At 38.1% G+C, this 14,631-nt stretch overlaps 1 protein-coding gene across 4 annotated transcripts in view; it reads left to right on the top strand.

Annotated features, from left to right (window-relative positions):
- kcnc1a (potassium voltage-gated channel, Shaw-related subfamily, member 1a) overlaps positions 1 to 14,631 on the top strand; it is an 81,962-nt gene that overhangs the window by 52,309 nt on the left and 15,022 nt on the right. For all 4 annotated transcript variants that reach the window (XM_022667114.2, XM_022667112.2, XM_022667116.2 and 1 more), the window contains exon 3: positions 13,784 to 13,969. In XM_022667114.2, coding sequence (XP_022522835.1) covers positions 13,784 to 13,969 — 186 coding nt within the window. The remainder of the gene's footprint in view (positions 1 to 13,783; positions 13,970 to 14,631) is intronic.

Here is a 14,631-nt window from a genome sequence, read left to right as displayed (position 1 = left end):
AAAGTCAGAGTATTCTGATAAACTGACCCATATAAACCTTATTTTGTGTTTATTCGTAAGTTAAAGCATCTATTAGTGCTTTATTTCCTCATTAGATTAATACGGTTGTAGTGCTCAGAGTTGGAAGCGGGATCCTGACAGTGTGATGTGCAGATAATTGTATAGTTTTAGAGTTATGATGAAAGGACTGTGTGACAGGTGCTGCAGTCAGTGAGCTCACTCAATGAATAAGGATGTCACTATCAGCGGAGAGAAAGTAGAGATAGCAATGAGTCATAAAGGAGCAGCCGCTGCGCATGTGTGTGTGTGTGTGTGTGTGTGTGTGTGTGTGGAAAGGGAGGAAGGCACATGGACTAAGAATAAGATAGAAACAGGGCAGTGTAAAATTAAGACGATATAATATAAAGCATGAAAAAAACTGCCCTTGTTCACTTTTTGACAATTTGTGCATCTGTCAGTCATTCTGTCGTTCAAGTTTTGTGATAAATGGGCCAAAAGAAATGTTCCAGAATTACTTTTTACATTGACTGGCACTGAAAGTAAAGGCATAAAGTTATCCAAAAGCAGTGTGTAAGACTGGTGGAGGAGAACATGATGCCAAGATACACGAAAACTGTGATTAAAATCAGGGTTATTCCACTAAATATTGATTTCTGAACTTCTAAAAACCTTTTTTTTTTTAAGTATTATGAAGATGTAAGATATTTGAGTGGTAATAATGATATGTTATAAAGCATTAGATAAGTCTTTAACTTCCAGCAATGAACACACACAACATTTACCATCTTGGTATTGAAATGATAAATGTATAAACACCAAGAATTTGAACACCAACAATGTAAATAAGTTTAGCTGGCCTCGATATTGCCTGCTGTATTCACTTGCTTGTGTTAAAGTGAACAGGTTACTGTTATCAGGCTCCACACACACATACACTACGGTTTTACTGCTGCTGTGGTCTTTCACACTGTTTATTCGTGCGATACACAGATACTGAAACTTCTATTTGTGTTGCTCTCTCCTGCTTCCATTCAATAAGCACCCATTAGTTGATCAGTCACTACCTGTGTTAGAGGTTCATATTGGCTGGCTAGTATTACAGTTAATGTATTACTGTGATGAAGTTTCACTCACAGCTTTGCTTTAGTTCTCTAAAGCTCTGTTCAGATGTGATTTGTTTTACATGTGGGGTGGGACCGAGATAGGAGTGGCTAATTGATGTATTAACGCCTGTCATGTTATGAGAATAACGAATTTAATAACACACTTAATTTTTAGCTTGTGAATTAGCAGCTACATATCCATAACCTGTATGAAGTCTGTAGGAGTAATAAAAGGAAGTGCTTTTCCAAAATGGAGCTAATTATTGCATGTGATGTGTGACTGGTGGAGAAGAACATGATGCCAAGACGCATGAAAAACCAGGGTTATTCCACAAAATATTGATTTCTGAACCCGTAAAACTTTATTAATATGAACTTCTGCATATTTTCTGTTATTTCAGCCTCCAAAATCGGAGAAACTGATTAAGAAACTGAACAGATTGCTTAATGTTGATTTCTCCATCCCCATCACATGTATTCATTTGCTCCATTTTGGAAAAGCACTTCCAGTATTAACTCTAGTTTTACCACTTTTCTTCTTGTGAGGTTTTGTGAGCTTTCCTGTGAGTACAGCAGTTTTTTTTAGCCCACATTGATACAGGAAGCTGATTGGCTTACTACATATTGCTTTAGTCTAACAGATGGGAAGATCATAGTGGAGTATTGAGGCATTGAAGAGAGTTTAAAATATAGATAAACACGAAAACAAAGAGTTTATACATTCAGTTTTTCCATTGCTAAAATAATTGTTATTTTATTATGTTCTGCATGAGATGGTAAACAAAATTGACTGATGCTCCTTTAAACTATGGACTTTTATTGTAGCCCGATTGATGACACCGATAAAGCAAAATAAGCGATTAAAGAGAAAATTAATGTTTGTTTAGTTTTAGTTTCCAACTTTTTACCCACACACCTTCTCGCGCTTCCATTTGATCTCTTGTTTATTTCATTCTGCTGCCTCTGTATTGCTGTTAATGCTGAGCTGGAGCATGTTGCTATGCAACGGTGTCCAAGCAACCACACAATAGGAATCGGGCCCTGCATCGAGCCGCAGTCATTCAGTCCGCTCGCACGACTCCTGAGCCATTCACATGCCACTGCAGAGCACACACACACACACACTCACACACCAGCAGAAAAAAATAGAAAAGAAGAAGCAAAACAAAGGCGTTTCGCATGCTGTCAGATTCACTTCATTGTGTAGATCATTAAAACCAGTCTGACTCAGTACGAGGCTTTAACGTCGAGGCATGCGTTCATATACAGTACTACTGGACACTGATGAGCATAAATTATGTACAAATAAGTACAAACTTTTGTCGAATAGCCCACCTACGTTCCCTCAAGCAATCTGAAATACATCACTTTAGCCGATGCTCCCAACAGGCTTATAATGCTAGTTATAGGGGTATAGCATTGCCCCTACTTTGATATTGTTAATGGTGTAAAAATAGCAATTCCTTTGCATTGGTTACTCTCTGCCTCTATCGCTAACATTGTAAGCATGTTGGGAGCATCGGCTAGTAACGTTGTATTATGGAATACTGTACAGAATGGGGTGAACGATGTAATATTTGGAATGATAGATCTGTTCCAATAATATTAGAAGGCTCTTGCTGCAACCACTCAGTGTTCCTAATAAAATGGCTTAATTAGCGCACAATGGCACTGTTGCAAAGAGTAGAAAAAATGAAAATCCTGTCCATGGCTGAAATCCTTCATAGCTCATATGATTCTGGCAAGGATGAAACCAAAACTTCACATGAAACGATTCTCTTTTACGCACACCTATCAGCTACGCAGCGCAAACCATTTAGACCAGGGGTCGTCAATTAAGTTTGGCTGTGGGCCAGATATTTTCCAAGCCATTACGTGGCGGGCCACAAAAAACAAAATCTGTTTTGAAAAATGAAGCGTAATGATGGGATCGAGCGCTACAGACTAGTAGCTCTCCAGCCCAGAGGGTTGTTAAACCCAATTGCAGAACAATTCTCAAAGCAGGTGAACACAACGCCCCTTATGCGGGATTGAACCCGTGTCATCAGGGTCGTAGTCCAATACACTATCGCTGCCCCGGCTAGTGAATTGGGACACGGCCAGGGAAAAAAACGCCCTTAAAAGGAGATAGGGAGCCTGAGAATGGGCCGAAAAATGAGAACGTCACACCGAGCGCGAGAGAGAGACAGGGGAGGAATGTAAACAAAAGCTTGCCAGAGAGGCTTTTTATTATTACATATTTTTTTATTATCATTCATTACAACAACCTCACGGGCAAGATGTATCACCTATTGCCGACCCCTCGTTTAGACTCTTGTCAGATAAGGTTCACATTAAAAAGAAAGTGTGAACAGCCAAAAATAAACTGAATTAAAAATGATTCAGTCTGTTTTTCCTGTTCACACTGACACATAAATGTTACCTGCTGTATGAACGTAGTCTTAGATCTTTAAGCAAGCTCTATGTATGTCTAATAGGTTTCAGTGCAAGCTGTTTTTCATTTTTTTGCTGTAGCACAGTCTAGATATCCAGTATCTCCAGTATCTCCATAAATGGCACGAGGCAGAGGAGCCGAGCTAATCAGTTCGAGCCGCTTGACTCTGGGCACGGGACCGTGAGAAATAGGAGCGGGATGGACAGATGGCATCTGTTAGATTGGCAGCAAACAGGAAAACACACAACACACAGAGAGCCAACACATGCATGCACACATACACAGACATACAGGCGAAAACAGGCACTGCGTCTATGTCAGGGGTCTCAAAGTAGCGGCCCGCGGGCCACATGCGGCCCGCGACGCGGTTTCATACGGCCCCTCACGGGTTAACAAAATAAACATACATCTGGCCCGCAATTCAATTTAATTATTTATGCTTTATTATGTTCGTTTTCATATTTTATCTTAACTTGTATTTTGGTGTGTGTGTGTGGTTTTTGTTTTTTTTTTTGCTTACGCTGCGTTGCCTGCTTTAGTCTTCAGTAGCCTTCAACAGTCTAACCTTGCTGCCGTGGTGTGTCCACTAAACTCCGTAGTTATAAACATCCTGAGGTTAGCAGCGCGCTAACTGACCTGTTTATAATGTAATCCGAGCAGTGACTCCGGGATGGCTGCTCTAAACTGCTGCTGTTAGCTGCTTGGGCTGAAAGATGAACTGTAGAGAGCTGTATTATCCGGTTAGTGGGGTTATTTTATTTCATACACAGAAGAACTTACAAATTTTTAAAAACGCTCCAGACTGGCTCAGCTGAGCCCTGTAGCCCGTGGCTGGGCTGCAGCTCTGACTAAGCAAAGACTGCGGGCTTGTGGTGCTGCAGCTGCAGCTCCGACTAGTGGTTGGATGAGGAACTGCTAAATCTGAGGAAATGCTAAATCTGTCACAGCTCACAATTTTTGATTTTATATTTATTAAGCCTTATTTCAGTATCAAACGTTTTGATCAAAGTTAATATAACTTATAAATTAAAAGGATTTATGTTAATAGAGCAACAAGCAACCATTTTTCCATGCAACTGTAATATTTGATTGAATAAATAGTATATTGAGAGTTATTTAACATTAAGGAGTAATTACATTCATTTTGTATTACATCTGGTTACATTTTCTTATATTTATAAGTTACATCTGGCCCTCAGAGGACAGCCAATATGCCAATGTGGCCCTCGGCAAAAATGAGTTTGAGACCCCTGGTCTATGTGATTCAAATGTACATAAAAAATCTGAAATAATACTGTTTAATGCATTCTATATTATTTTAAGCAACCTATATATATCCTGTGTGTTGTGTCTTTTATTAGATCATCTGAGGTTTATTTGTGAGGTTTGTGTGGGGTTTAATTTAGGGATGCACAATATAGACAAAAAATAAGATGTGCAATAACACTGTTGGATATTCTGATAGCAGTGTGGATTGTGATACATTAAGATTAATTCAGTTAGTCTAGTTTAAACTCCTGAAAGGTTTAATGACACTTGGCTTAGCTGCACTATTTTTCCCAGGATAAGAAGTAGTTTGGTGACAGTAGTCTTTGTGGACCTTTACCTCACTCTGCCTCCAGTTTTGTCATGTGATCTGTTCTAAAGTCTATTGCATAAAATACAATTTAATTTCGATGTGATCACATCATAAAAATATGATTTATCCTAAAGCTCTATGATCTTAAATTATCGAAAATGTTCAGAATTTAGATAACAGAAGCCATTTTTAGATATTTTGGCCATCTGTCTTTACATTATGGAGTTAAACAGGTAGTTTTTGTAATCGTAACACTTATATATTGTCTCTATCATGCGAAAAGCTAGTATGTCCAAAATGTCAACTTTACAGTAGAAGATACATCCTTCTTGACTTTCAATGGAAGGTGATTTTGGAAAAGTTTAATTTCTTTTTTTATTTAATTTTATTTAATTTTTTTCCCCCAATTTACATGGCCAATTAGGATTCCCCCTATCACTAGTGATGCCCCAACACCAGGAGGTGTGAGGACTAGCACATGCCTCCTGCGATACATGTGAAGCCAGACTCAACCTCTTTTTCAACTGCTGCTGATGCAGAATTGGCGAGTAGAATCACAGGGCTAATACTCGGAGGAAAGCGCAGCAACTCGGTTTTCATATACATCAGCTCACAGACGCAGCCTTGTGCTGATCGACATCACATGTGGATTGTCGAGGGGAAAGAGCACCATCTACTGTACCCACCCAGAGAGAGCAAGACCAATTGTGCTCTCTCAGGGCTCCAGTAGTTGATGGCAAGCTACATGAACAGGATTCGATTTTCCACAGTATGGATCAGGTCAGAATGCACCTGGCTATTAAAGGGAATGACAAGTAACAAACTGATTGGTTTATTTCATGTTACACCCAAAAACACACCCATAATTAATTAAGAGAATTAGTTCATGCATTTTGCACATTTCAAGCTGCGCAATGCATACTTTTCCTGTCGTTACGATAGCAAAGACACACTGACATGCCCCAAAATCAAGCTGTGCGATGTGCAGTTGACAGCTTACCTTACAATTGCTAAAACAGTCTTAGTTATTGCCCAAAGTAGTATGTAAACGCAAAAGGTAATATTATATTAATACTATTAATGTAATATTTATGTCATATATTTTAAGTATATAGAATCACATTGAAAGCAAGGCAGTTCAATGAACTACTTATGTTTCAATGTGATGTATGCACTTTGATGCGTGCTTAAATGTGTGTAATGCTTAAATATGATGTACAAACAGTTTCTCATGTACATATACACACACACACACACACAAAGAGACACACACACACACACACACACACACACACACACACACACACACACACACACACAAAGAGACACACACACACACACACACACACACACACACACACACACACACACACACACACACGTCCCTGCAGGCTGTAAAGCGAGTGAGTGATAAAGCGAGCGAGTTTAAAGCAAGAGTGAATAATTGATGCTCAGAAAAGCATGAGAAACGTGAACAGCTCGCCTATTTGCTGAGACTCTGAAGTACAGAATACACACACACACACACGCACACACACACACACACTCCGGTACTCATGCATATATATATATACACACACACACACATACACATACTGTGATGAGGATTAGGTAAGTCAACGCTCGCTCTCCCATAGGTAGCACTTATGTCCATCCCGCTGCCCCGTGGAGCTCTCTAAATCTGTGGCTTCCTGGGGAATAGGAGTTGCGTAACGTTACACACACACACACACACACACACACACACACACACACACACACACACACACACACACACACACACAAACTCCCCTATACACAGCAAGGGATGGCCTTTATTGTACACACACACACACACACACAATTGCCCTCTGTATACTAATCACAAAGGCATGCTGGCAAATGTCATGAAACACGGGAATAGTGTTTGTGAATGTGAAAATGATGGTGACCGGCAGCATCTGGCTAGAATTGTCCATGCAAACAGATTTACATTCAGTGCAGGACGCCCCACACACATATCCCTTTAGGACAGTCCATCATTATTTAGCTTCCATATGGGACATGAGATTGTATCTTATCCCATGACTTTTGCCATGACTTTTTATCCCACATTAACATTACAGAAATAATGTTACACAACATTACACATAACATTTCCAGATACTAACATTATAAAAAAATTGTTAAAAGTAACATTCCAAATGTTTAAATAACGTTTAAAGAATGTTTAAAAACCTTCTTATTCATTTTTTTTTCTACATTGTAATTTAATACTGAAGTCATTTATACTATGAAGGAACTCATAAGGAATCATGTAGTAACTTAAAACTGTTAAACAAACCAAAATACTCTGTGAATAAGCATTTAGGTGCAACTTATCCTGGGGCAATCCTTGTCCTGATGAGAGCCAGTTCCATCATAATGTTTGGGTTTTGATGGGCACTTGAAATGTTTTAGATTGACTCACCTTCATTTCTTATGTTTTTTTCTGTACTTAGTCGAGTATTTCTTGCCATAATATGAATAAGAACATTGCTCATATGGGGCTATTCACTGTATTCACCAACTTTACCTCTTCACTACAAAACTCTTGACGAGTTCAGCACAGCTGTTAACTGAAAGCCTGAATTCCAGCTGACCCTACCTCATAAGGCTGACTGAGAAAATCCAGCCAAGATGTGCAAAACTGTCTAATCTAAGCAAAAGGAGCTACTTTGAAGAATTTACAATATAAAACATATTCTCGTTTGTTTAACACTTTGTTTTTTACTAAATAACTAAAAAAATTGTTTTTCTTCATAGTTTAGATGACTTTAATACTAATCTACAATGCAGAACATTTTTAAATAATGAAAAAACACTGAGTTTAAGACGTGTCCAAGCTTTCACTGCAAAAAAATCAATCTTAGCAAGTAAAATTATCTAATTTTACAGCAGTAATTTTTTTTTCTCTGATAAGAATAGTTGCCTTACTAAGATTGTTGCACTTATTTTATGAATAATGATCTTATTCAGATTACTTACTCTGATTCTTGTGTACAAACTTAAGCCAAAAAATAAAGATTTTTTAAAAAAGTCTTTAAGTCTTACTTCACTCATTTGATCACATTGCGATTGCTTATTTCAAGAAATTTTACTAAGAAAAATTTGCTCACCCCATTGGCAGATTTATTTGCCTAATTTAAGCATTTATGTCTCAATTTACGAATATTTTGTCTAGTTTTTGCCAGTGGATTTTTTGCAGTGTTTGACTTGCACTGTATACCAAACTTCACCACAGGTAAGGCAGACTAGAAGCTATGGATGAAGCTTTGTGTTCTGATTGTGCCTCTGATTGTGTTACAGCCGAGAGCAGAAATAGCCCAGTGGAAGTAGGGCAGGCCCGGTACAGCCCCAGTAAAGCCCCAGTAGATCCACTCTCTGCCACAGGCTCTCTGTAGTCACCCCATTTTTATGTGTAAATAAAGTTAGCTCATTGCCCTGGGGGATTAAACACTCTGCTTTTTCCTAAACTCATTCATAAGCAATGCGCTTGATTCATGTTTCAGATAAACAGACATGTGGAGCGGCAAATAAGCATTTTTAAAGCACAAGGACATAATCATGAAATGATGTCAAATTTAACCTCTGAAGCTACATGAAGTTTAGAGGTGTGTAGTGATGAACTCTGAAGCTACATGAAGTTTAGAGGTGTGTAGTGATGAACTCTGAAGCTACATGAAGTTTAGAGGTGTGTAGTGATGAACTAATCTGAAGCTACAGGAAGTTTGGAGGTGTGTAGTGATGAACTAATCTGAAGCTACACTCTAAGAAAAGTAAGTACAGATTTGTACTTAAAAGAGTACAAAGCTTGTTGCTGGGGCTGTACCTTATATTGAGGTACAAAAAAGTACCTTTCCATGAAAGTCCTTTTTTGTACCCATGGTTTTTGTGCCAGTTAAGATTATAAAGATTATAAACATTATCATCAACTAAATATGGCTCAAAATCTTGATGATGCAAAATTGACTGGCTTTCAAATAAAAAATGTGAAATTAAAATATATATTGTTAATTAGTACAGTGATACAGAATACTGAATGTACCTTTTGTTTGGTTAAATGGTACAAATTTGTACTTATTGCTGTTAAAAATTACTTTGTACTTCAGAGGGAACAAACCTGACCCTGTAAAGACCAATATTGTACCTTGGAGGGTACAATTATGAAGAGTGTACCTTTGAGTACAAAAAAGTACTTAATAGTACCTCTGTTTTTTAGAGTGTACATGAAGTTTGGAGGTGTGTAGTGATGAACTAATCTGAAGCTACATGAAGTTTGGAGGTGTGTAGTGGTGATCTAATCTGAAGCTACATGAAGTTTGGAGGTGTGTAGTGGTGATCTAATCTGAAGCTACATGAAGTTTGGAGGTGTGTAGTGATGAACTAATCTGAAGCTCCATGAAGTTTGGAGGTGTGTAGTGATGAACTCTTGAGTGTTTCGGAAACCCAGGGCGCTATCAGCTAGTGGTTCTTCCTTGTTTTACAATGTTAAACAAGCAGACTACAGTCTAATACACTCACCTCTGAATGTCTGAAGTGCTAGTGCTGTGATTAGCAGCTTTTGCCTTAGTGCTGGAGAAACTTCACTAAAACTCCTTTATAACGCTGTACTTCAGCGGAGTGGCTTCACTGCTCCTTAATACCTGATTAGTAGAATTCATACATAATTCGCACTGTAAATATTTGGGAAAATGAAAAAAATTTGTGTGCGCTTTATAGCACGAACAATACGGTATATAACTATATATACATATCTAAATATAGATATATGCATATCAGTATCAGCACAAAAGATTACGCGTCGGAGATTATATATATTTTAGGATTCCAAAGGCAATTACAGGTAATTACAGAGTAGGGGACACACAAAGCAGGAAGAAAAGCGAGTGACAGGGACAATAAACGAGTGCGAGGAATGCCTTTATTCATTGAGCTATTCTGAAGATTGTGACTCATCCCTCTCTTGCTTCCTTCCTCCTCATCCCTCCATCCCAGAAGATTTGCGTCACTTTTCAGCACTTCCTTTGTGTGTGTGTGTGTGTGTCGGTGAGTGTGTGTGTGTGTGTGTACGGGGCCTGTGAGCCCAGCTACTCACACGCACACAAACATGTGTATCTGTGTGTGTATCTGTGTGTGTGTGCACGAGTGTATCTATGCTGAGGGATCTGAGCTGCTGTATGATGCAGGTCATGTGATCTGGCACTGGGGGAGAGGAAGGGAACAGTGTACCTCTCTGGGGGGAACAGATACTGGGGATACTGGAGATACTGGATATATATTTACGCTATAGTTCTCACCACAGCACAGATTGATTTACATGGCTGTAAATTGCTGTTAAATGCGAATAACAATATGATTGCATGCGCTCTTTGCAGCGACTGCAAGTCATACATTGCACAAATTGACTGTAATGAAGTTGGGCCACAGTAAATCCAGCAAACAGACTTCCATGAAATTAGACTACAGTCATATTGCTAAACAGAATTGGCATCTGTTATGAATAATCTTGCAGTGCAGTTCTGTGTACTGACAACTGTCCTTGTAATGGCTGAGCAATGTATAGTAAATATACAGCTTTGGAAAAAAAAAGTTTCTTTGATTTTTACCAAATTTTAAACCTCTGGAATATAATCAAGAGGAAGATGGATGACCACAAGCCATCAAACCAAACTGAACTGCTTGATTTTTTTGCACCAGGAGTAAAGGCATAAAGTTATCCAAAAGTAGTGTGTAAGACTGGTGGAGGAGAACATGCCAAGATGCATGAAAACTGTGATTAAAAACCAGGGTTATTCCACCAAATATTGATTTCTGAACTCTTAAAACTTCTTTATGAATATGAACTTGTTTCGATTGCATTATTTTAGGTTTGTTACTTCAGCCATTTCTCATTTTCTGCAAAAAAATGCTCTAATTTTCATTTGGAATTTGAGAGAAGTGTTGTCCGTAGTTTATAGATTAAAACAACAATGTTCATTTTACTCAAATATATACCTATAAATAGCAAAATCAGAGAAACTGATTCAGGAACTGAAGTGGTCTCTTTATATTTTCCAGACTTGTATATATCGTTGCTGTGTCTAGTTAAAAAAACGTGAGAAAAAATTTCGATAGCAGTTAAAAAAGTAAGAAGCAAAAGGTAAAAGTAAGGGTGTGTAACAGCTAACCTCAAGCCACGGCTTTACATATATATATATATATATATATATATATATATATATATATATACATTTATACACACATACTATCTATCTATCTATCTATCTATCGGCTTTACATATATATATATATATATATATATATATATATATATATATATATATATATATATATATAAATTTATACACACATACTATCTATCTATCTATCTATATATCTATCTATCTACTGTACATACATATACACACACATAAAAACACATACTAGTGCATCTCATTAAAATAAAATAATATCATTTAAAACTTACTTTATTTCAGTAATTCAGTTCAAAATGTGAAATAATGAAAAAATAATGGAAGAAAATAAGTTTTATGTTTTATGTATTTAGGCTAGAATGATACTCGAGGCAAATAATTTCTCATACAATATACTGTACAATATATATCACGCTCCTGGTGTTGGTGTGGAAGGTAAAAAAGGGTCTCTACTGGTTCGATAGCTTCCATTTTAAGAGATAACTACTGTTCCTTGGCAGTTATTACTGTCTCTTGACTATGACCTTGTTTTGTAGTCGCTACATTATTACATTGTATTATAGAATATATAGTTATTGTAATTATATAATACAATATGGTAGAATTCATGGCTTTGTTACTCAGTGGAAAATTCAGCACAGCCACCACGGCGTGGCCTGCAGAACAGCCTTCCTCTCAAGGAGCTTTTTGGCAGCGCTCTGCCGTCGTACCCGTGTGATCGATGAGGCGTGAATTCGCCAGAGTGAGCTGAAGCCTCTGGGTGCCAAAGAGTGCACAGGTGATCAGGCTGGTTGCCATGCAGCGTTTCTATATATTCCACTACAGTCTGACGCTCCAACGCTGGGCTTCTCTGCTATATTTAACCCTTACCTATTGCTGCTCACTGCTAGGTGTTAAATCAAGAGTGGACATAATGTTATTAAAGTATTTACCTGATTTAATGCAAGTTATTTGTGCAAAATTTACAGTTTATGGATGAGTTTAATGGATTTAGGGACCATGAAAAATTAGTTAATACTAGAATGAACGTTATTTAAGTATTTACCTGGCTTTATTACAACAGATTTAATGCTGTTATTGATAAAAATTGATTAAATGAAAATAAATATAGAAATAAATAGGGAGCATGAGTAAAGTAGACTTTATGACTTTTTAATTTGGGTCTGAAACAAACAGTATTAGGTGTAAATTGGGTCGTGAACCAGGTCCAGATTTGATCCGACCAAAAGAGATGTAATCCATGGTTCGGTTCTCCTAACCATGGAGAACCGAACCATGGATTTGGTTCTTCATGGTTCGAACCATGGATTCGGTTCTCCATGGGTCACCTTGTTTGGTCCAGACTTTAAGACCTTTTAGTTTGGGTCTTAAACAAACAGTATTAGGTGTAAAAGGGGTCATGAACCAGCTCCAGATTTGGTCTGACCAAAAGAGATCCAGCAATTCATGTTTCGGTTCTTCTTTTCTAAATGGTTCAAACTTTCAGACCAATTATAGCAAGTAAAGTAAGTCTTTAAACAAACCAGAGAAAAAATAACTGGTGTTGTGTTGAAATCTGTCTCCCCAAAAAGAAACAATTGACCTTTAAAGATAAAATTTTTGATTTTTTTTTATTGCAAGGCATGAATTATGTAAGAAATGGATTAATGCTTTTTTATTCCCAATAAGGAAGAAGGATAACCAGGTATATAAGACTTCATATTGGCCTCATATAGAGCATAGATGCCAATGTGGTGCCATTTATCAGTGTTAAAATCCATGCATCCATGTATCCAGCCATGCAGTGAATGATATATGTTTATACAGGGGTTGGACAATGAAACTGAAACACCTGGTTTTAGCGTCCACAGCTAATCCTGTTGGATGTGGTTTGTCCTTCTTGGTGGTATGCTGACATTACCCTGGATACCGTGGCTCTTGATGCATCACAAAGACTTGCTGTCTTGGTCACAGATGCTCCAGCAAGACGTGCACCAACAATTTGTCCTCTTTTGAACTCTGGTATGTCACACATAATGTGTGCATTGCAGTATTTTGGGCAAAACTGTGCTCTTACCCTGCTAATTGAACCTTCATACTCTGCTCTTACTGGTGCAATGTGCAATTAATGAAGATTGGCCACCAGTCTGCTCCAATTTAGCCATGAAACCTCCCACACTAAAATGACAGGTGTTTCAGTTTCATTGTCCAACCCCTGTATATATATATATAAAGATGTGCTATACAGTTCAATGCAATGCAGTTCACCACTATGTACAGTATATGCTGTATTCCACAAGAGCATCAACACCTCACATTACACGACAACACACCCTCCAATCCTACAGAGGGCGCTGTCCCCTCTCTCTCCATTCACCTCCTCCTAACCCCCCTGCTATGAGGCATGCAAGCAACCAGCCGAGCGTAGCCGTGCGCCGCCTGCATTATCTCACATGTGCTTGTGTGTTCGAAGATCCCAAAGTGAATGGCGAGGCGGCCAAGGCAGCGCTGGCCAACGAAGACTGTCCACACATAGACCAGGCCATTTCTCCCGAGGACGGCCAGATCTTTAACCCCTGCGAACCGCGGGGAGACACCCCGTGTTTCCTTCTGAACATGGCTGGCCGAGCTGCACACACGGGCACCAGAGTGAGGAAGGGTATGTAACAGCTAACCTCAAGCCATGGCTTCACATGTATATTTATATATATTTACACACACATACTGTACATACATACACACACACATATACACACATAGTAGTGCATCTAAAAAAATTAGAATATCATTGAAAAGTTACTTTATTTCAGTAATTCGGTTGAAAATGTGAAACTCTTTAAGTGTTAATTTATTTTACTGGTGATGATTAAGGCTTACAGCCAAATGAAAACCCAAAAATCTACACCTTAGAATTTTTTTATTTAATAAAAACCATTTGGTACTTTTGGCAGTGTGGGTAGTGTGCCAAGTCCTGCTAGAAAATGAAATCCACATCTCTGATTGTATGTGTGATTGCAGAAACTTTACACTAGACCTCCACTCTTCCTCCAGACTCTGGTCTCTTGATTTACAAATAAAATGCTAAATTTACTGAAGGTCAGTGATGGTTTGGATAGACATGTCATGCACTGTGTAGGTGGACCAACTGCAGATTTAATTTTCCAGCAGGACTTGGCTGCCCACACTGCCAAAAGCACCAATTCGTCATATACAGCTAAATACTCTAATTTTCTAAGCCATAATCATCAACCATAAAAGAAATAAACGCTTAAAATAGATCACTCTGTTTGTAAAACCTCTATATAATATACAGTATATGAT

This window comes from Astyanax mexicanus, chromosome 23, assembly GCF_023375975.1.
Source record: "Astyanax mexicanus isolate ESR-SI-001 chromosome 23, AstMex3_surface, whole genome shotgun sequence".
Classification (NCBI taxonomy): domain Eukaryota; kingdom Metazoa; phylum Chordata; class Actinopteri; order Characiformes; family Acestrorhamphidae; genus Astyanax; species Astyanax mexicanus.
This window is presented reverse-complemented; position numbering and strand designations above follow the sequence as displayed.